Here is a 21,642-nt window from a genome sequence, read left to right as displayed (position 1 = left end):
TTTGAAACCAGTCTCCCCCGAAGCCACCCATTCCTGCATGGGTCATTAGCACAGTCTATCAGCCCCCCCTCCTAGACTCCTATTACTGCACAGGGACTAGGCACAAGCGCCTTTAGCGTGATAGCGCCTTCGCTGCAGGAGGGCCTTTGCTGTGGGAGTCTTGTTAGCATGGCGCTAGTTGCCTCCACAGGGGAGAGATATATGGGCGACACTGGGTGAGATAAAAAGTGCCGGGTTATGACAATTAAAAAGCCCAGGGCCCTTGGAAGAGGCACTCAGTGGCACAGAAATTATGTGACATTTACCCGAGCTGCTGGGGCCGGGCGACGCTCACACAACGTCGCCGCAGTGTTATTTCACGAGTTCTTCTTCGCAGTCGAGCTCTGCAAGATTCTCCGACGACGTCGAGGCCTGGTCCACGGCCGTCCTTAAAACGTGGCTCGGCTGGGCGCCTCCCTGTGCCCGTCTCGGTCGGACACGTTCGGCTGTAAAGCCGTACCGGTAGCCTTTGTTAGGCGGATGGAAAAAAATCGGGCATGAAACGACGCTGGCAGGCAGCCAAGCTGATTCTGGGAATACATCTGACCAGGGGATACTTTAGCATGAGGTGAATAATTACTTTCACAATAGCTATGGCGCCTTGCCACTTCCCTCTGCTTCTTTTCTAATTTTAAAGCACCAAGGTGGCGATGGCTGCTAACTTCCTTAGCCTCTCCTGAGGACACGAGGATGGCGGAAAGGGGGGCAGGAAGGACTGCCGGTAATTTCAAGGTCCAGACAAAAACACCAAGAGTTTTCCCCAAGTCCTCCTCGGCACCTGCCTCGGGCTGCGGAGCTCACCTCCAAACCTGGGCTGGAGCCCAGTTTGTGTGGTACGATGCACCACCTGACCCTCCATCAGCACCAGCACGTTTCACGTGTTAATTAACTCCTGAGGTTGGCGCCTGTGTCGCCTCCGCCTTAATTAGTCCGACTGCTGTGTATTTAACTCCGAATGACCGGAAAGCAAACTGAGTAGCTTTGGGCCGCTAGGCAGATTAAGCGTGCATTTTGGCAACTAGGTGGTCACCGAGCAAAGATAAGTTAAATAAGTCTTGACCCTTCATTTGTGATGATTTTATACGTGTTTAGTTGATGTTTTTTTTTAATTCAGACTGATTTTAATAAAAAAATGTGTGCCATTCATTTACAGCACTGTTTAGGAAAAATGCCATTGCCCCAGGATGATGAAGGAACTGCCTGACACAGGATTCGGTGGAGACGAGTTTTGGGTTCAACATAAGAGAGGCATATGGGAAAACCAATCAGGTATCAGGACTTGGGAAAGGAGGTGTGGGATTGGTCATTAGGGTATGATTACCTGACTCCGCCCCAAAACAGGACACCTGATACCCTTGGTCTTACAACTAAACATGTCAAATCAGCTCCATAGACCAAGACAGCCCCCAAAAAGTCACGTTACTCCCACAAACAACACTCCAAGATTTCTCTTAATAAAATCCATAAATTGCGAATCTCACAGCAACTGTCTGGCACACCCACCGCTAACAGCAAATTTCACAGGGCTGAAAGTTACTGGGCCCAAACAAAGCCCACCAGGCCTGTGATGCATCTACTGTTCATGCTGATGTTGTTTCTTCACATTTCGCGAGTTTCTGGCAAGTCTGCAGAGGACATCACAAATTCATACTTATCTTCTTGATACATTCCCAGGATGCCGAGGCGTCATCTGGACCCTAATCATCTGACTATCCGCGCGCCTTAAAATCTTAAAAAAGTTTTTAATGAATTTTTAAATGGGAAAGACATTGTTGCCCAGCAGATAACTGACTGCCTACAGTCAAATAATGGTGCCCATCAGTCTGGCTGCAATACCATGCTGTACCAGGGAAGCAGCCCTTGTCAAAGTGAGGCAGCACCTGCTGCCTCTCTGCCTTCGGGTTTTTGGGTATAAAATGACAAAGTTCTCTTTCACAGACCCAAAAATCTCATCAGAATAAGTAGACTCCCTTTCGCAGTTCACGATATATGTGCGGGGAACCGCAACAGAGTTTAGCCCCATGAATGCATATCATATTGGGCCCCCAACCCAGACCAATCCTGTTAGGGTCCTGATTTTTCAGGTTTCCTGTTACTTAAGAGCACATTGGAATCATCCAAACCCTCACTCCTCTACGTCACCCCTGCCTATTCGCCAAAGCAGCTCTTGGTGAGAGATATGACAGAGAAGATGCTGGAAGACTTTGAATCCCATCAGCTTTCTCTCTCTGGCCTTAAGATGAATCTAGATGTTTCTGTTACTGGTGATGCAGCAATAACAGTCCCTGGTCTCACATCCATTCTCTTTGGTTGAAGAATCAATCAATTAAAAGCAAAATGTTACTCCATCGTTAAACATTTGCCTAAAATGACTTCCTTTCCCAAAAAAAAAAACCCAATATCTGCATAATGTAATAAAACCGTTCCACGCATTTATAAACTCTGGATTAATTTTTGTTATGCACTGCTGTCTGCCTGCTTGAATGCTTCCCAGAATTTAGCTGCAGAAGTTCTTGCTTGAGCAAAATGTGTGAACATATTAGCCTCCGCTGACTTCCTGACTATGCTGCCTGGCTGGCTGTCAGCTCCAGAGTTGAATCTGAAATACTTCCCAGCTTCAAAGCCCTCCGTCGCCTTGCACCGGCAGCTCTGAGTCATCGCCATCTTCCATGGGTTCATTTTCAAGTTTCTCCTTCACCATACTTTCCTGCAAAAAAAAAAAAAAAAAATGTTATAAAACAGCAGAATGTGATAATGTACAGCTTCGGCCTTCCAGAACAAGCCACCAGGTTCTGTACATGTTTACTACCTATACTATCTTTGCCATTACTACCCACTGTATATCTAGACTAGTTGAGCACATCGCATGGTGAGTTAATGGGTAGCACTGAACCCTCACAGCTCCAAGGTTGAGGTTCTCAATCCTGCCCCTAATTTCTGTGTGTGGAGTTTGCATGTCCTCCCTCTGTCATTCAAAAGTCAAGATCAAAGAAAACTTTATTGTCTATTACAAAGTAAAAGGAATTCTTCTTAGATGTGGCTCATTCATTATACAACAAATAATGAAAACAGCCAACGAAACGACCAACAAACAAATAATAAAAACAGGCAATAAAAATCAGAAGTCCAGTAACAATACTTATTGGTTGGTTATCGCTGGGTGCTCTGGTTTCCCAAAAGAGATGCAGACAGTGACCTGGCACCTCAAATGTTTGTTTTATCGACCGCTTTACGTACATGATGCATTGGTTATACATACGTTCTCATTGATCATAGTGCAGAATAAAAAGTAGTAATCAGAATACAAATATTGAGACATATAGGCATAATTTAAACATGACATTTTGTGATGAGGGCAACAAGACATAGAAAAAAGAAATACAGGTGAACACTTGATTGGTGGGGAAAGTGTGCAAATTTGTCATGGAACTGGATGAGAATAATGCACAATAAATAAATAGAATTAGCTTCAGAGTTATTGAGTTATTAATTCAACTCAAATCTTTATTGCTGTCATTGTGCGCATCAGCACAACAAGCCTGAGTTAGCAACTCCCTGAATAATGCAAGCAAAAAGACAAGACAAGAAATATAAATTATATGTACAAAGTAACCAATAAGCAATAATAACCAAATAGCCAATAATATTAGCCCTTTTAACAGACTGGCCAATAATATTGGCCCTTTTAACAGACTGGGAGGGGCCAGAGTGTTCAGGAGTCTATGTGAGGGTGTGCCCTTTTGAATGTCCAGCATCCTGTCCAGGATGTTCCGCTGTAATGCCTGCAGTAGGCTACCTGTAACCCTGCACAGGACATGGGGGTTGGCAGCACATAGAGCCGTAGTGTAGCTGAAGGTGTGCGTGGATGAGCATGTCACGAGTGCGTGTTAACTGCTGCAGGTGTCTGTCACATGCGAACATGTGTTACTATCTCCCTCTCCTTTATCAAATTATCCTCATTCCATAGTTCGATTCACCAGGATTATCCTGCCTGCCGTGTAGCTCTGCCTGTGCCTATATCGTCTAACTAGTTTTCAAAAATATATTTCGGCTCATGCCCCTCTGCCTCCCACATGGGGCCATCTGGTACCCAGACACGCGGCTTGCCACAGTATCCAGAGAGAGGATGCATGTGTCAGCCTTCTCCAGTCATCTACATCACCCCCCGTCTCCCCCCCCGCCCCCAGCTCACAGCTACCGGCTCACCCGACCATATCTGCCAGTCCCCAGATATCACCATCAATGATCCAGAGACTCACTCCCCATCCCTTATTCCCATCCTTGATTTATCTTGCCTCTAAAACAATCATTTAAAAATAGATATTTTCCCATCATCCTTTCTGTTTCTCGTAAATTTGCCAAAAGGCTTTTCCCTTTCATCTTCCATTGGGAATTATGGGACATAAATACCCTTCAATATTTAATCTTCAGGAATCAAGCATATTCAAATTTGATTGACAGACTAGAAATGAATCAGAAAACCTCTAGACTGTGCATCTACACCTTTAACCACCTATGAGCTCTAGTACATAATGCCCTATCCTGCCCCCTACAACCAAACCACTCAGTATATAATGCACAGCTGTTTCCACACAAGTCCTCAGTGCATTTAGTTGTATATTTTATCATAGTTTGATGAATGGCAGATACTCATAGCCATCTTCAAACACCACTATATAGTTCATGTTATTTTTGTGGTTCACCCACTTCCCATTGGTTAGGGTTTTATAACAAAATAACCCAGATGGGACTCGAACCCACAATCCCCAGCTCCGGAGGCTGATGCCTTATCCATTAGGCCACTGGGTCAGCAATATATATGAGCCCTCATTTTCTCTCCGGCCTTTTTTAAAACTGAGAATGATCAGTCACTTTCATGTTTCTCTGTGATATTATCACCCCATATAATTGTTCCAAAGAAAATGCAGTTTCGCTGGTGGAGAGTGTTTCTTTTCATATTTTATGTCAAACACTTTGAGGCATGTGCAGAAACAAATCATGGCTCCCTCAAGGGGACCACAGATGTTCCTCTTATGATATTTCAGGCTGTGTCAGTCTCAGTCACGGGGCCATGACACAGACCACAACACCATCTGATTATGCTGCTATCCCCGGCACCCGAAGATGCTGCATAGACACTCATACATGCTGGAGACACATATGTCCTCTGCCTGGTGACAGGCTTTCAGTATCGCTATGCCTTTTTAGGGGCTGTTAAAAGCTGGACGCAGCGCAGATCACGCTAAACAGGACAGTCTACATGCAGTCTACCCCGACCCCTCCATTATGGAAATGGCCAACTATGTCCTGTTTGCGTACTTTAATTACATGCAAATGTTCCATTTCCATGCAAGTTTGTTGAGTTATGGATGCATCATGAAAAAAAAATCATTCACTACGTCTTAAAAGTTTAATGATTTTTATATCATTTGGTCAAAACCAAATACTTAAAAACAAATTCTTTATAAGAAATAGTAAACGCCACTCTATCCCACCATGCCATGGCAAATAGGGTGGAAACACGTCCCCCACCCTCTTCCTGTCTCGTTCCCTATGGCAGCAGCTTTTCACACCTATGATACCAATATGATCCGAATGTTTTCTCCCAGTCTCCTGTTTTCCAGCCTCTAATGGCAACTGGTGCGGGGTGTTTTCAGCCAGCTACCTATAAAATGGTTTTCCACACCAGTGACGTAATATGATCACTAATCATTTATAAAATAGTTTTTACTTTCTGAAGACAACTTAATTCTTTTTTTTGAGAGCCACCTAATGTGCAGATTGGTCTGTGACTATTGGGCATCAATAATTACTCATCCTAGCCCTAGATGCCAGAGGTAAACAGGAGAAGCTAATCGAAGAAGCACACAGCTAGCGACTTGGCGGCAAAGGCTTTGGACGGCAAAGTTTGCACTCAAATCACAGTGGGGTCCCACTGTTTTGCCTTCATACCTTTTTGATAAAAATATCCGGCTATATCAAGGTGTGACATGGAGAGCTTTTACCATGCTGGCAAACTGACTAAAATAATAAATGCTCTGTAATGCCTCAGACTTAGTAAATAAAATATTTGCCAAGATTTTTTTCCTAAACAATTGTGCTCAGAGTACACAGCCTCCCACACTTGAGAACAAATTTCCATAAAATATTCGTTAAAAACATATAAATAATTCATGTGTCTTTGTTTCGTAGCAGGCCTGACTTCACACCTGGGTACCGTCAATATGCACCTCGGATATTTTGTTTGTTTGCTTTGCTTATGAGTCCTTTCCCCAGCATCTTCTGCATCCCTGAATATTTTTTATTATATAAACACAATAACATGCAAATGCTGGCCAAAGAACTTTAAAGCTTCAAGGAATCACTTTCTTTGGAATCACACTCTGTGTTGGTCTCAAGCCGATTGGACGGTTTCAACTGAGCCGCTGAGCTGGTAAAGAAAGAGTGGCACAGCCCCCCCCCTATAACAAATGCCCTATAACAACCCCTTAAAGAAACCACGAGAAGGAATGTGATTGGTCAGCACAGTAGCCACTTCCTGTTGAGTTCCGTGTGACACAGGTGTACAGGAAGAGCTTTTATGTAAACTTCAAGATCAGATCCAAGTGCCTCCCCCATGGTATGACTGGGGATCTGCTTGGGGTGTCGGAAACAGTGGCCTCCTTGTCAGATGCCCCCCCCCATCACTCACCCAGGATTCTCAGGTAGATCATCAAAGAAACAGCACCCCCACCTGCACTAGCGACTCATCCCACCCCCTTCACCCTGTGAAGCGGTGAGGCATCCCCACCACAGCTACTCAAAAGATCAATGAGCACCCCCCTTACACACCCAAACCCCACCCCAACCCCCCACAGCTTCCACTCTTTGCCACTTTAAAAGTTGATGATATGATAATTAAACTGCTAGTAGAACACTCATCTGGGACGGTGTGTGAGAGATGTGAGAGGAAGTCTCTCCTTCTCTATCTCTCTCTCCATCTCTCTCTGTAGTTGCTTCACTAGCTCTTTCTACCTTCAGGGGGGACAAATATGGCAGCTACTGGTTATGGCTGCCCCCCCCACCCCCCCCCCCCCACCCGAACTTGGATGGAAGGTATTTCCAGAGACGGCTGATTAAATTTTTATGTGGGGAGCGAAATGGCAGTGGACCCCTCTCCGGCTCTCTCCTGCGTGATGATTTATTGCCTGAAAAGAGCAGGGAACTAATTAACGTAGTAATTAATTAATATGAATTTGCATATTTGCATTTGCAATTAGTGCAGTCAACTGATTAGTCTGAAATGGGAAGTTTGACTCATCAGATGTTGCTGTGTTCAGTAGACCGGAAAGAACAGAGCCAGCTGAGGCATTTGGGGGGCTGGGGTGGGGGGTCATCTGCCATGGTGTTGTGAGTGTGTGTGTGTGCATCAGTATATGTATCCTGTTTGTGGCACTGTGCAGTAGTTAATACATGCACGTCACGCCATGTTCACATGTACGTGGACCAGTGTCTCTGTGTGCCCTTCAAGTTGCCTAATAGTGTGAGTATATGTGTACATCATTTGTGTATGACATTATGTATATTGTCACACTGTGAAAATGTGCTACATTCCATAAAGTGACTGATCTGCATGTCCATGCCCATAATACAATGCAATTAGCATGTATAAACATGTGCAGTGTCTGCTCAACTCCTTTATAGTGTCTATATCCATGCACCCATCTGTGTGTGTGTGTGTGTGTGTGTGTGTGGCACTTCATTGGGTAGCCACTCTTTCCCCCCCACTCATGAACACCAGCACAGATGGGTGCCCGGATCCAGGCAAAATCCCCCCTCTACCCCCCAGCTCTATCCCCCCCCCCCCCCCCCCCCCACCAATTTGCAATGTGCATGTGAACGAGCCATCAGTAACACAGGACATGGCCAGCCCGGACTGCGTGCACTTTCTGTGCTGGGGGGCTTTACAGAGGGATACAGTAAGGATGGTGGGCACCATTCCGATGGGCGAGAAAACGAACACGGTGACCAACCATGGAAACGCGTCGCGTGACAGCAGAGGGATGGAGGACCATAGTACATATGGAGCATGGACGTCCTTCATAGTTGGGTGGCCTCAAAGCTGCAGGCACTTTGTGTGCATTTGTGTGTGTGTGTGTGTGTGTGTGTGCAGCTCCTGTAACAGAGTGAGGGTGTCTGGGTGCCCAAGGTTTGCCTTTGCCAATTAGCTGGAAAGACAGGGACAAATATGGAGAGTGAACACAGAAATGGGCAGATATGGATGGAAGCTGAGCACCACAAGGTAATGTTTGTAGGTCCACACCTATGGTGATGTTTTTAGACTTTGTCGATATAGGGAACCACTCTGCAGTCTTTCAGGACATGGAGTGCATGGGCTACAGAATCGTTTCTGAAGACACGGACCAGGAACCACGATGGGGTCACAGCCAGAGGAACCTGGTGACACGTCGGGGTCATGAGGCGACAGGGACAAGCGGAATATATGTGTTCAGTAGCAGAGGCGTCAGGCTTGATGGACCAGAACCAGGGGCGGGTTCTGGGCCCCTTGGAAGCATATCATATCGGGCTCCTACGCAGGTCAATCCAATTAGGTTCCAAATATTTTAAGACCCCTGTCGTACGCCCCCTTTATGGCACCCCTGACCACAGCTACACATACTGGACATGAAGGAGACGATTATGGAGTAACAATACACCTGGTATATACTTGGACCCGTGCAGACGACATAACGCAGTGTCAAGGTCAGAGGAATCTCTCTGGATCTGGTGGTCCCACATTTATAACTTCAAGAATCAGCCCATCATCAGTGAGTATCATGAGTGCCCCCCAGCGTATCAGACAGCTGCAACTTTACAAGCTCGCCTCATTCAGACAGCAAGAGTGATTCACAAAGATCTGGATTAATTCTCTGGGCAACATGAACCCATAAATCACCCACAATGAGCTGGGTCACTGATTTAGTTGGGATAAAACTAAAATGTAACAGCTGACTATCACAAAGTGTATCTGATGTCACTTTACTCAGAACACACTGACTCGGGACCTGTGACACCCTGAATGGTTACTGCCATAAAACGCGAGCATTTAGGCCTAAATGTAATTGCAACATATCATATGTATATAATATAACATAATATAATGTGATAGTGATTCTTTATTAATCCCCAGGGGAAATTCTCTCTTTGGCTACCCCATCCTGCTTTTCAAGACACACGTGTGTGCGTGAATGATTATTCCCCAATAAACAGACAGTTATATTTATATTATTATGCTGAGTACCGCTCCACTGAACATTTGTGTCTTAAAACCAAATCACACCTCATTAGATGTCAACAAATCTGCACATTTCTTGTACTTCGTTTTTTGCAATTAATCTTGTTGTAAGGGGGAAGGATAAAAAGTTTTAATCAGGATTTGAATGCCCGTTAAACAACAATATGTACCTTCCCGTAGCGGATGATGCTGGTATTAGTGTTCGGTCGGATTTGTTGACTGTGAATAAGAGCTTCTCGGTGCTTCCCGGTTACACGCGCCAGACGCGCGCTGCGGAGCGACGCTCCCGCGGGACTGAACCACGTGGCGGCCGCGGCCACGTGACGTCAGGACCAGATGGCATGGGTACCAGCTCTGGCAGTTGGCATCGGTGTCATTTCTCAAAAGAGAGAAAGAAAGCGGCAGCGAAGGAGAAGATCAGAGCATCACCGTGACATGTCCAATGCCGTGCAAGAAATAGGCTTGCGCTAAATTTAAAGGGGAATGGAAAAACAACTCTAAATGTTGCTACGAAATCTAGGTAAGAATAATCACCGGGGGATATTAATTTATTATCGGAAGTCAAGTGGTTGGGTTAGCGCTTTGTGAAAAAATATTCTTAGCGTTATTGAAATCCATCCTTTTATCGCTTGTGGTATTACGTGTTAGGTATCTAAAAAGTCAGTCAAATCGTTCTAAGTTGCACATTCGGTATGTGGTGTAATTTAAATTTCAAATAATCACTGATGATTCCAGGGTCAGAGATATTATCTTTGGTTTATGTTGTTTCAGATAAGGCATTTTCTTGATAATTTCGAGTTTTAATAATAATATTTGGTAACTGTTGCATAATCACATTCCAGATCATTTTTGTTGCGTACTGCCTTTGTACAGTTCTGCACGTTGATTTTCAGCGAGTAGGATCTGCGACAGGATTGCTCTGACTTTGCGTTATTCCCGTCTCCGGTAGGGCAATGCCGACCTTACCCTACGAAGAGCCAGCATTGATGCCAGAAACCCAATTCGGCGCCTTCCCGCGGGACTGTGTCGCTGAAATCAGGGTCAGGAAACAGGACCCCTTTCCGAAAATGGAAACGTCACCGATTTCCAACCCGGAGGCAGAGAGGAAGATCAGGGAGGAAGAGTCGGAGAAGGACGACGATGAAAGCGAGGAAGGCCAAGACGAGAACGGGCAGCCCAGGCGCAGAGGACCAAGGAAAAAGAAGATGACCAAAGCGCGGATCGACAGGGTTAAACTGCGACGTATGGAAGCCAACGCCAGAGAGAGGAACAGGATGCATGGGCTGAACAATGCACTGGACAGCCTCCGAAAGGTGGTGCCCTGCTACTCCAAAACGCAGAAACTGTCCAAAATAGAGACTTTGCGCCTGGCGAAGAACTACATCTGGGCGCTGTCGGAAATCCTCAGCACCGGCAAGAGACCCGACCTGTTGACCTTCGTGCAAACTCTGTGCAAAGGCTTGTCCCAGCCCACCACCAACTTGGTAGCCGGCTGCCTCCAGCTTAACGCCAGGAACTTCATCGCGGATCACAACGGGGATGCTTCTTTGTGCGGCAGATCGCCGTACGACGCACTGTACCCACCTTACCACAGCCCCGATGTCGGCACGCCCACCGGGCACGGCGGCCCCAGCGCGGATGGCGCTAAGGCCTTCAGATCATACAGTTACTGCAGTGCCTACGAGTCCTTCTACGAGAGTACGTCCCCCGAATGCACCAGTCCCCAGTTTGAGGGCCCCCACAGCCCGCCCATGAACTTCAACGGGATATTTTCACTTAAACACGAAGATCCTGGCGAGTATGGTAAGAGCTGCCACTACGGCATGCGCTACTGCGCGGTGCCCGCCAGAGGTGCCCTGGGCCAAAACTCCATGTTTAGGGGGTCCTGCGACATCCATTTCCCGTATGACATACACCTACGCGGCCAGGCATTCTCCGCCCAAGAGGAGCTAAGCACGACTTTTCACAATTGATGAGGAAAAACTAAATCGCGGTTTCCTTTCGCCCTCTAATGACAAAAAAACAGACTTCACGTAGACTTTTATTAAAAGAAACATACTGTACGTTATATAACAGCTAGTTGCAAGTAATTTCACATTAATGTGTTTTAATAATGGGAACATATTACATGAGCACACAAGAAACAAAAAATATCAAACGCCCGGCTTTTATTTCTTGAAACAAGATGAACTGAATTCAACAGATAAGTGCTTTTTGTTTCGCTTGAATTGGGTTGAAATGTAAGAAGTACGTGTTGCCCCTGTTTAAATTACTTGTCTGCTGCATACGTTTTGGCCTAACTGAACTGAAATCACAATATATAGCTAATTCGCTACGGCGACTATACGCCGCTACAGAGTTTCATAATTATAAATCGGTGTTTAACTGCTGCCGTCCGGGGCTCATTTTCATGTGTTATGAGTAATCCGGTGTAATAAATACAAAAGCAATAAAGGGAAAACGAACTATGCAATAAAAATCGTTTTGCCCTTAAAATCCCATTGTTGAAATCGAATAAAAGTAGGCCTACGTATTAATCGTATTAATGAGTCATGGTGATTTGCCTGACAAATTTGTTTTATAAATTAGAAACTAAGTTTTAAACTCCACCGGATGACAAATAAAAGTTATTTTTAACCGTACATTTCAGTCTATGAAAAGGTGTAATATATGGATGATCGTGATAGTTTACTCAATGCAGATTTTGTCTGCAGTTTTGAGTATTTAACTATAAAAATGAATGGAGGATAATTAGTGGAGTGAGTTCGATTAATCGCGCGGCTTACGTGTAACATACATGTGTCTATAAATTTCGAATGGTTACTGAGATTTGCTGAGCTATTCTAATTTTCCCGATTATGTGTGAATGCAAGTTCATAGTATAGGCTACATATTTGTCGAAGTTTATCAACATCAGCCATGAAGCCAGTCAGACACGAAGTGGTCGCGTGCGGTGGAACGCCTAAAAAGAGGGTCTTCACACGATTGCACACGGTGACGTCATTGATGTTTTATGGAAATGGACACGCGGACGTGAATTTATGGGACCCGTCAATTAAAGTGTTTAAGCAAAGCACTACAGTTTACATGTAAATATTATTTGTTTGGAATGTGGATTTTGTGGCAATGTATTATGCAGATGTAATGTTTTGTTTAACCATGAGTTCAGTTTTTGTTATTATTTTTTACCTTCTCACAAATGTACCGTTGTTATTCATGTTGAGGTCTTGTACCTATGGTGGTTCAAAATCATATTTACAAGCCTAGCTAAATGTACATTGTAGGAATGAAACCTGTAGAATATTCTCGGTGGAAATGATTGTATTCAAGTGTCTTATCATTTTACGAGCGTGGAGATTCTCTGCCTTAATTTCAATGAAATCTTTGGCACGTGTCAGTTATGCAATGGCATGGATGTCCTGAGTTGTGGCTTTGTACAAATTTTATGTTTCTATTTGATATCTTAAGACGAGGGGTTTTGTTAAAGACGAAAATCCGTCATGCACTAAACTGTTACTCTACATATTTGTAATCGACGATGACGTTGTTTTGTACAGCAAAATGAAAATAAAACTATAAAACGAAACCTTTCGATTACGATGTTTTAAAGGTGATATTTATGCGCCTCATTAGTGAAGATACGAAAAATTTGCTTTATGTTACACAGCATATTAGATTTCGAGTAATTAGATAAGATAAAAAAAATCTGTTAAATTTAATAAATTGTATTGTCATTTTATACAATTCAGATAACTGCAGTCTGCGGTTACATGGTCTACAGCTTTTCAGATTACAAGCTACATTTCTGTATATTACACATTAAATATCCAGTTTTAAATAGGCCTACCAGTACTACTTACTTTCAGTAATATATATACAGTTATGCATAGTACATTTTCTGTACATTGAGATAATAAAAATATAACATAAATGTATAAACGTTTACTAACAGTTTCTTATTATACTTTATCATTGAGTATTCTTTATAAATCGGGTTGTTTTATGTGAATTTTACAGGTACTCAACGGGTAATTATTCTTCTAAAATCGTACAGATAAGAAACCATGTGTAAAATTCCTGTTGCGAAAGTCACTACAAAAAAAATTTCGGGGCCTAGTTTAGGGTCCTGAGAGAAACATATCGGTGCCATATAAGCCTCACACCAGGAGGGTTAAGAAATACTTCTTACGAAAATTATATTTGTTTTTTTATCCAACTAAACTTTACAAATAATATCAAACACTACAAAGTCCGCGCAAACAAAGCAATACACTTGATGAGCATTTGTCTTAAAGACAAACCCGTTTTAGATATGTGTTTTAGAGTTACATATAAACGAATATATGACGCTGTATTTCCAGTTATTTTATCTGTCATTTTGCGTCAAGCACAATTATTCATGTTTAATTGGCTGCTATTCATACATGAAATTACTTGTTGCCCGATATCTTAGTTCAGCCTATTCGTAATGTGGAGTTTCGGTTATCCGCAATTATTTTATCAAAGCAACTATAAACACCGTCGGAACTGTACCATCCCACACTTTAAACTATTTAAATCAGAGTAGCTGCAATATGACTTGAAACACTTAAATCATTCGAACCTCATGGACAAATTAAAGAGGGTGCCGTAAGAATAACCATATATGTCTAATAAATATCAGCACTTCGACGTGTTTGGCTGAATTGCTGCTTTTTAAATAAACCGCCATCGGGTAAAAGAACAGCATATTGTATATTGAATAACTCTTTGTGACCGACCGAGGTCAGCGATGTGTCAAAAGTAAAAAGCAGAAGTTGCCTCCTGAGAGCCAAAAGTAGCTCGGGATTTGGACGCCGGCCAGAGAGCGACAGACTGCGGATGCGAGAATGAGCCCGGGCTCTCGGTAATCCTCTTGCGACTGTGCACCAGAATCTCAAGAGAAGAGCATGACAGCAAGCGAAAGCAAGGTATCGGACGCATGACCTCAAGACGGCCTGCACCGATCAGTCTCACGTGCGGGGACTTCGCGTCACGCCGCTGTACGCCCAGCCCACGTGGCTGGTTTTTATTGCGCTCTTTGTCTTATTGCGCTTGACCAGTGAGACCGCTTTTTGGCCATTATCCAACTTTTATTATTGAAAGAACTACATTTCTAGGTGTTCTGTAGAGACACGTGCATGCTACACTACATACTGAGATTATATGAATGAACGAAAAAATGAATGAATGAATGAATGAAATATATGAGCCAGGACTATAATCGATTTAATATACATTTAATCGTTGTTTAACTGGCATTTAATATACATTTTTCTCGTTTGCCTCGGCGCCCGTTTCACAGCAGTATGCCGAGTCAAGCGCGGTCTAACCGGCGTCTCAGAATGACTGATTATTTACCGATTTTGGTCATTATTCGCCGAATCTGTAGTCACTATAGTTACAGCCCTATTGCAGTCCCTCCGTGACTCCGCGTAAGTGAGTCTCTTTCACGGTACATATACGTGAACAGTTATAATCATTTTTGTAGTCGGATATCAATATTGAGTTAATTCTATACGCAAGTCGGAGTTAACAGGTAGAACTAAGGGAAATTTACAGTGATCAACTCACCTAATAATAACATTATTATTATTGATGATTATAAATAATAATAATAACAACAACAGCAATGATAATAATAATAACAGCAATGATGATAATAATAATTATTATTATTTGATGTTACAGTGGCTACTATGATTATTATAATTATTGTTAAATATAGACTATTAAATATATCTATCAACTGTGACACCAAACAGAAAACATATTTTATTTTAAACCGGTCTGTAACAAAACCCCAAACCATGACCCATCTGTCAAGCACTAATTAAAAAGAAAACAGTGTGGCACGTGCCTATTTAAAGACTTGGCAGGCACCGCGCGACTGCTGGAAATCAGCCACTGTTCGCCAGTGGGTTCAGCATTCTTCAATAGCAGGTTGGTTGGATCTCCTTAATTCTGCCCCGTTTCGAGGTTATTACTTATGAAACTATACGGGGGAGACATACACTTTCACAACCATAGTAAACATGGCCACTGTGCCAAGAAACTATGCGCAAAATTGATTAATCCGTCCTAAGTGAGTAATTTGTTTTATTGCTGCACATTTGTTTTCATGCGCTAAAATTACAGTTTTTATGGTCCTTTTTTAATGAATGAAATAGGCTAACATTGAAATAAAAAAATATTCTGTGCAATGCAGATTAAATAAATCCTGCTTTTTATGGATCAGGCAGGATTTCTTCCAGAAGTGAAGGTTGACAAACCCCGTCTGTAATTAGCCACACCTTACCCAGAAAGAAGGGCAGTAGCCTAATATGTTTTCCAAACCACCTCAGTGCTGCAAATCATCACCGGAAACTGCAGCTCTAGTCAAGAAGAAACTGCGCCCCCGCGCCACAGTTACAATCATTGGCTTGATTAATAAGCTACCTGAAAGTTTACCGTAACAGGTCTTGTAATGCATTAATTACGGGGAAATATTTCATACGTTTCATTAATAAATTAATCCTACCGGAGAATGTCTCATAATGCCATGATTAATATCCTATTTGCGCAGTCCTCTTGAAATAATCTTATAGGTTGATCTATTAAGAAATAAGATAACTGACCTATACATGGGATATGCTAAAGTCATCCAATATTTTATCAGACGTTTATTAAACCATTTTAGAGCAATTCATCATTTTTTTCTTAACCAGGTATTGTTAAAATAGCGTCTGTTTGGACGCTTTACACCAGCTAATATTGTTGAAAAGGAGTGCTTCTTAACCCGTAATTTGTTTTCTGCGTCTTAAACCGTTTTTAAGCAGTTTTAAATAAGAATATTATCAAAAAAGCAGTCGATTTGTTTGTCGCAGGCCTATTTATTGAGCGCTAGTTCCCTGAAATTTGCTTCGGTAATATATCCATCCATCCATCTTCCGTATCCGGTTGTCCTTTGCAGCGTCGATGAGGTCCAGAGCAAACAGCAAGGCGGGGAATAATACCTCAGTTAAAGGCCAGCCCAGTGCAGTAAGTAAAAATGACAAACTTTAAAAATCGGTCTCAGGTAAATATTATAAACTATGGAAGTTAATTTGATGACAAGCATCTTTACGGCAAAAGAATATTATTCCCAGGAGACTAAAATTCCCGTTAGGTGAAGGCGTCGATTTTTTATGCGGATCAGACTTTTTGTGGGTTGTAGATCTATCTTTAAAATAAAACGTGCCACTGATAAGGAATTAAAGAATAACTTGCTTATTTAATGTGAATGCTGCGAATATGATTTCTTTTCATGTTGTAAAGTTATTCTTTTTCAAGCCAAAACTCATACAGTACGCTGGTATTCGATGTTCAGCTGGGCCTGGGGTCTACGTAGGCTACACTTGTGCGGGTCCTGGGTTCAAATGTGCGCAGTTACACACTACAAAGCAGCTAAGTGCTAGCAATATTATAATGTTAAAAAAACTGGATAAGTTTGAAAATAGCAACAACTGAGAGTTGCTATTACTGTTGTATATTGTTCAGAGCCTCTAATAGTGAATCTCTACAGGCAGCTGATAGATCTACTGAGGGTTTTCTAACCGAGGAACCTTTCTCAATTTTGCCTGCTCCTATCGATCTCAAAGCAGGCTACTGAACCCACGTAGCCCTAAACATCACTGGCTGCCTCACATATACTGCTATGCTTATCAAACATCAGGTTCACCATGCAGATACCAAAGGGCTTATGCTGTAATATGCAGAAGAAGGTTCGGTCACATGCTCTTCCCGCATTTCTTAATCACAGAAACACCTGGGTGGTCAAATCAACTCCGGCAGAGTTAAAGCACCTCAGAGATGGATCCAAACGCGCCAGGATCTAACACTCACTCTGATCTGGGCCAATTTCAGTGTGACATGGACACCTGGGTATCTTGGATACAAATAGTCCCGTCGCTGATAAATTCCTGCTAATTAAAAGTGAAAAACATCCTGCCCCTGTGATGCCGATTAGTCTGGTCACATGACCGAATGCACCCACTCCCCCCGATTTTTTTTTCTTCAGTGCTACTCACTTACCCAAAACTCTACCCTCTGTCTTGCCACCACAGATGGTCTGGGAGACAGAATTCTCCCCATTAAATTCCTAATAATCTTTTTTTTTCATGAGTAGGAAAGCGGTGAAGCCGGTGGGGGGGTGGGGTGGCCTCGTTTTAATTAGAGGGTTTTAGGAGGTAAGCCCATCTGAAACAGCCCATCCTCCAGGGAGGTGACTGCAGGTGCCAGCAGCTCGTTTGCATTCCAGATCGGGGTTGTCCTGCACCCCTGCCTGGCTCTCTAGGGACCAGCCCCACTACCTGGACCTGGCACCTCTGTGTCAGCATCCTGGCCGCTCGGGGGTGGGTGGTGGCATTTGAGGGGGGGGGGGGGGGGGGGGTGGGCTACGGTCCATGAGGAGTCTGAGAGTACAGTGGAAAACTGTGGCAATTAGTAAGTTTCTAGCAGTACTTGTTGGGCATATTTATAGACATACCGGAATACAAATCAATATATACATCATTTACAGTTTATATCTACAGTGTATATGTAGTATATACTGTAAATATGCATACTTAGTATGGGAGAACTCTCTGCCATCTGCTAATAGGTGTGACTGTGGAATATGTGTAATGCTTTGACATTTTGATTTGCAAATACTAATGGGACAAAGTTCACCAAGAGTACTAACTAGACGGGCATTTTTGTATGGTCTGCACTGCCCCCTTCAGTCCTGGAGGACTACAGGAGTGCACTGGAATACCAGAAGGGGATAAGAGAATGAAAAGAATAATCAACAAGGCACAATATTATACGAGCTTAATAGCATATTGCATGCTCCTCGTTATCAAAAGATATATGTTAAGAAGAATATTTCAAAAGAACATTTACGAAGAAAGAAAGGCAGGTGACATTCATTTGACATGTGTTTAATCTGTAGTTATATAATTCATATTTGGAGCATTCATACAGAGAGCTTTTTGTGCTGATGTATAGCATTTAAGGTGTAAAGCAGAAGATTGTTTACACATAAATTTATTTTTCTGATCTATGGTCATCACTGTCCTCAGGATGCTGTTGCCATGGTAACATGATGCCGTAACAACATCCTGGTGGATAAAGACACTCATTGAATTAACATTTATACAGTTATTTTTTTAGCTGACACTCTTGATCAAAGTGGAAAAGTTAGTATAAAATTATTGCCCCTGTAGTGATAAGTCACTATCAAAGGCCTCAAATTAATACAAATGACAAGGTGATTCTGTATTTCATACACATTAAGATATACGTAAATGTATTTTAAACCCTGTCATCAGTTTAACTAATGTTTAGCCAAAACACATAAAATATACGTACAGCCAACATCTTGGCTTGGAATGTTTTGGCAAAGTTGCTCATTCAAAATAAATTCCGACCAGAAAGACATTTGTAGAATTAATGGCTAATTGAGATTCCTTGATTTGCCAATTAAACTTAATGGCCCATGGAATGTTGGGCGAGATATGTTTATTACAAAAAAAGGGGGAGAGAAAGCCACCATTTGTTGCAGTGGGTCTGGCAGCCTCCCAGTTGTTAAAATTAGGCTCCAGTTTTACGGCCAGCATATTAATTCCCGTCACTAGGGAGAGTGTGGTTGTGTAGTAGGTGCCGTGTTAATGTCTCCCACATTCCCAGTTCTGTGGCTGAGATGTTTTTCGGGGCTCTGGGAAAAGATCCTGGCTTTCACCACCTCTAATGTTTAACGCATTTAGCGTTTATCTCCTTGTGCTCTGGGTCGCACTGAGGGCAAGACCATGTACCCCCAGAATCAGGTGTCTGAGTAATTAATAGGGAGTGTGTGTTTGTGTGTACATGTTTAGCATAAATGAATTGCCACCTTTTTTTTGCCATTTGCACAAGTATGATCAGAGGAACAGGGGACCTCGTTTTGCATATCCCATCTTACTGTCCTTTGAGGGACACACATATACAGCTGAGAGCTAGGTATGGAGTCCAAGTGCATTGGCAGCCATTTATCCGGCACCCCCCTGGCATTTCGGGGGGGGTTAAGGGCCTCGCTCAAGGGCTCGACAGCAGTGTGAGTATTTTGCCAAGGGTGGGGTGCAAACCAGCTACCTTCCGATCAAAGGCGTAGAGATCTAACCAACTGCAGCACACAGCATGTATGCGTGTGTGTGTGTGTGTGTGTGTGTGTGTGTGTGTGTGAGCGGGTATACCTTCCTTATGGGGACACAATGTCCCCATAACGTGTTAATTATCCGTTTTTTTTCCCTTATTGGGACTGGTTTCCTGGTCCCCATAAGGGAAAACTCTATTTGATAAAAATCAGTGACTGCTATGAAAAAACTAAAAATGCAAAAGCTCTTGTATTTTGCTTGGTTACTTATGGTAATAGTTAGGGCAGGGTGGGGGTTAAGGTTGTCATAGTTAGCGTTAGCATTTTTCCCATAGAAGTGAATGAGAGGGTCCCATAAGGATAGGTATACCCTACATGTGCGTGTGTGTGTGTGTGTGTGTGTGTATGCGTGACATTTGTATCCCTCTCTTCTCACATATGCTCATGAGTGTGTTGGTCAGTGTCCCCTTCTATGCAACTGCGAGTTGCGCCTATACTCACGTGTTGCTTTGCAGCCACATCCTCACCCACAGGTCTCTGTGGCTGCATGTCCATGCGTCTGCCACGGGGACGAGCACCAGCTGCAATGTTGACTTGAGGCTGAAGCCCTCAACAGCAGCCCCTGTCACAGGCTCTTGTCACGTGACACGCGTGGCCACCCCGCGGCTGAAATAATCAACATTTACAGTAGCCCTGTAAACACATGTGCTGTGTATTTTTTTATACATTAGACCTGCAGTAAAAAACGAGCAGCTTGAGAAACGCCAGATACCCCTATGCCAGGGGTAGGGAACCTGATCCATGGAGAGCCGGTGTGGGTTTTTGGGATGGCCTCTCAATCAGCCAATAACAGTGGATTCCAAGGACTGGAGTTGAGAATCGTTGCTTTATTATTGGCTGACTGAGAGGTCATCCCAAAAACCCACAGCCACACCGGCTCTCCAGGGATCAGGTTCCCTACCCCTGCCCTATACCCTGCTAAAGTCTCACCCCGGAGTGGCTCCTGTTTTCTCATACGGCACCCCCTTCCTGGGGCCTGTGCCAACCGTTCACAGCATTCACTTCCATCTTTTCCCCCTCTTTCTGCTCGCGGACGTTTGACACGTCGCTCATTAACTAAATAAAACAGTCGCACGTTCTGTCGCGTGAGAGGTCCCTGTTCCCTGACTCCCTGATCTCACCTATACCGCTCTCCATGCGTGTGTCACATTTGCGCACATGTCACGAGTGCATGAGGTGTTTCTTTAGTGTAATTTCCTCTGGGATCTGCATTAGTGCTAATGCGTTTGGTGCCGCTGCATCGCAGTCACAGGGATCTGGGATCCAGGCTGCTTGGCTGGTGTTTGGATTGCAGGAAAGGCCTCGATGGTGCCCCCTGGAGGCACACCCATATCTGCTCTGGTGAAAGAGTGCGATTTAGATGTTGTTTTGTCTCTATCTCTCTTTCTCTAAAATAAGCAGCATATGATTAGCGATCTGCTGTTAAAGGGCCCTTTGATTCGAGGGCTGCGGCTGTTTTATCCGGCATGTTCTTCCCTCTCTCACCCTGTTCCCCCTCCCCTGCTGAGTCCGCAGACAGGCGGACGGCATCGCGGTCTTGCCGCATTGCCGTCGACAGCATCAGAACCACGGGGAGTCTGTGCGTGCATATGCCGCCGGATTCGGCAAGGGTGTGTGTGCGCGTGCATGTGTGTGTGGATTAGGTTTATATTTCTTCGTGGGGACCAAATGTCCCCCACAGTGTGACAAAAACCTGCTTTTTGATGCTGTGGGGACAATTTTTCACAAAGATCTGTAAATGCCATCAAAAAACTAAAAATGCCTTAAATGTCATTTAGTTTGGTCACTTATGGTTAAGGTTAGGGCTGGGTAGAGGTTAAGGTCGTCATTTTGTGATAAGAGTTTTCCCCATAGAAGTGAATGGAGAGTCCCCACAAAGATATGTGTGACGGGGTGATGGGTGTCTGCAGCCGACGATAATACGATGCACGTATTGCATTTTTTATTTAGAATTATTCTGAAATTCAGAAATGCGGAACTTCTCCTGAAAACACCAAGAGATCCTAAATGCTAAGAGTAAATCACAGGCCTTTATGTCGGATCATAAGAAGCTGATATTTACAAACGAAACAGGGGGAAGCTTGTGACCTCTTAATCCAGTGGATGCTTAAGAAAGAATTTC

At 43.5% G+C, this 21,642-nt stretch overlaps 1 protein-coding gene and 1 non-coding gene across 2 annotated transcripts; one reads left to right on the top strand and one right to left on the bottom strand.

Annotated features, from left to right (window-relative positions):
• Positions 1 to 4,775: 4,775 nt before the first annotated feature.
• Positions 4,776 to 4,848, bottom strand: trnar-ccg (transfer RNA arginine (anticodon CCG)). The gene has a single exon. It is a non-coding gene; the product is annotated as a tRNA-Arg (tRNA).
• Positions 4,849 to 9,669: 4,821 nt separating this feature from the next.
• neurod6a (neuronal differentiation 6a) lies at positions 9,670 to 12,899 on the top strand. The gene is made up of 2 exons (XM_049010500.1): positions 9,670 to 9,833; positions 10,263 to 12,899. Exon 2 carries the CDS (start codon positions 10,267 to 10,269, stop codon positions 11,284 to 11,286), a length of 1,020 nt encoding a protein of 339 aa, XP_048866457.1. The 5' UTR covers positions 9,670 to 9,833; positions 10,263 to 10,266; the 3' UTR covers positions 11,287 to 12,899.
• Positions 12,900 to 21,642: the final 8,743 nt, after the last annotated feature.

This window comes from Brienomyrus brachyistius, chromosome 4 (genome assembly GCF_023856365.1).
Source record: "Brienomyrus brachyistius isolate T26 chromosome 4, BBRACH_0.4, whole genome shotgun sequence".
In the NCBI taxonomy this organism is placed as follows: Eukaryota; Metazoa; Chordata; class Actinopteri; order Osteoglossiformes; family Mormyridae; genus Brienomyrus; species Brienomyrus brachyistius.
Note: the sequence above shows the minus strand (reverse complement) of the source record. Positions and strands in the feature narration are given on the sequence as shown.

Coding starts and splice junctions, on each gene's coding strand:
- neurod6a (XM_049010500.1), top strand. CDS start 10,267: ATGCCGACCTTACCCTACGAAGAGCCAGCATTGATGCCAGAAACCCAA.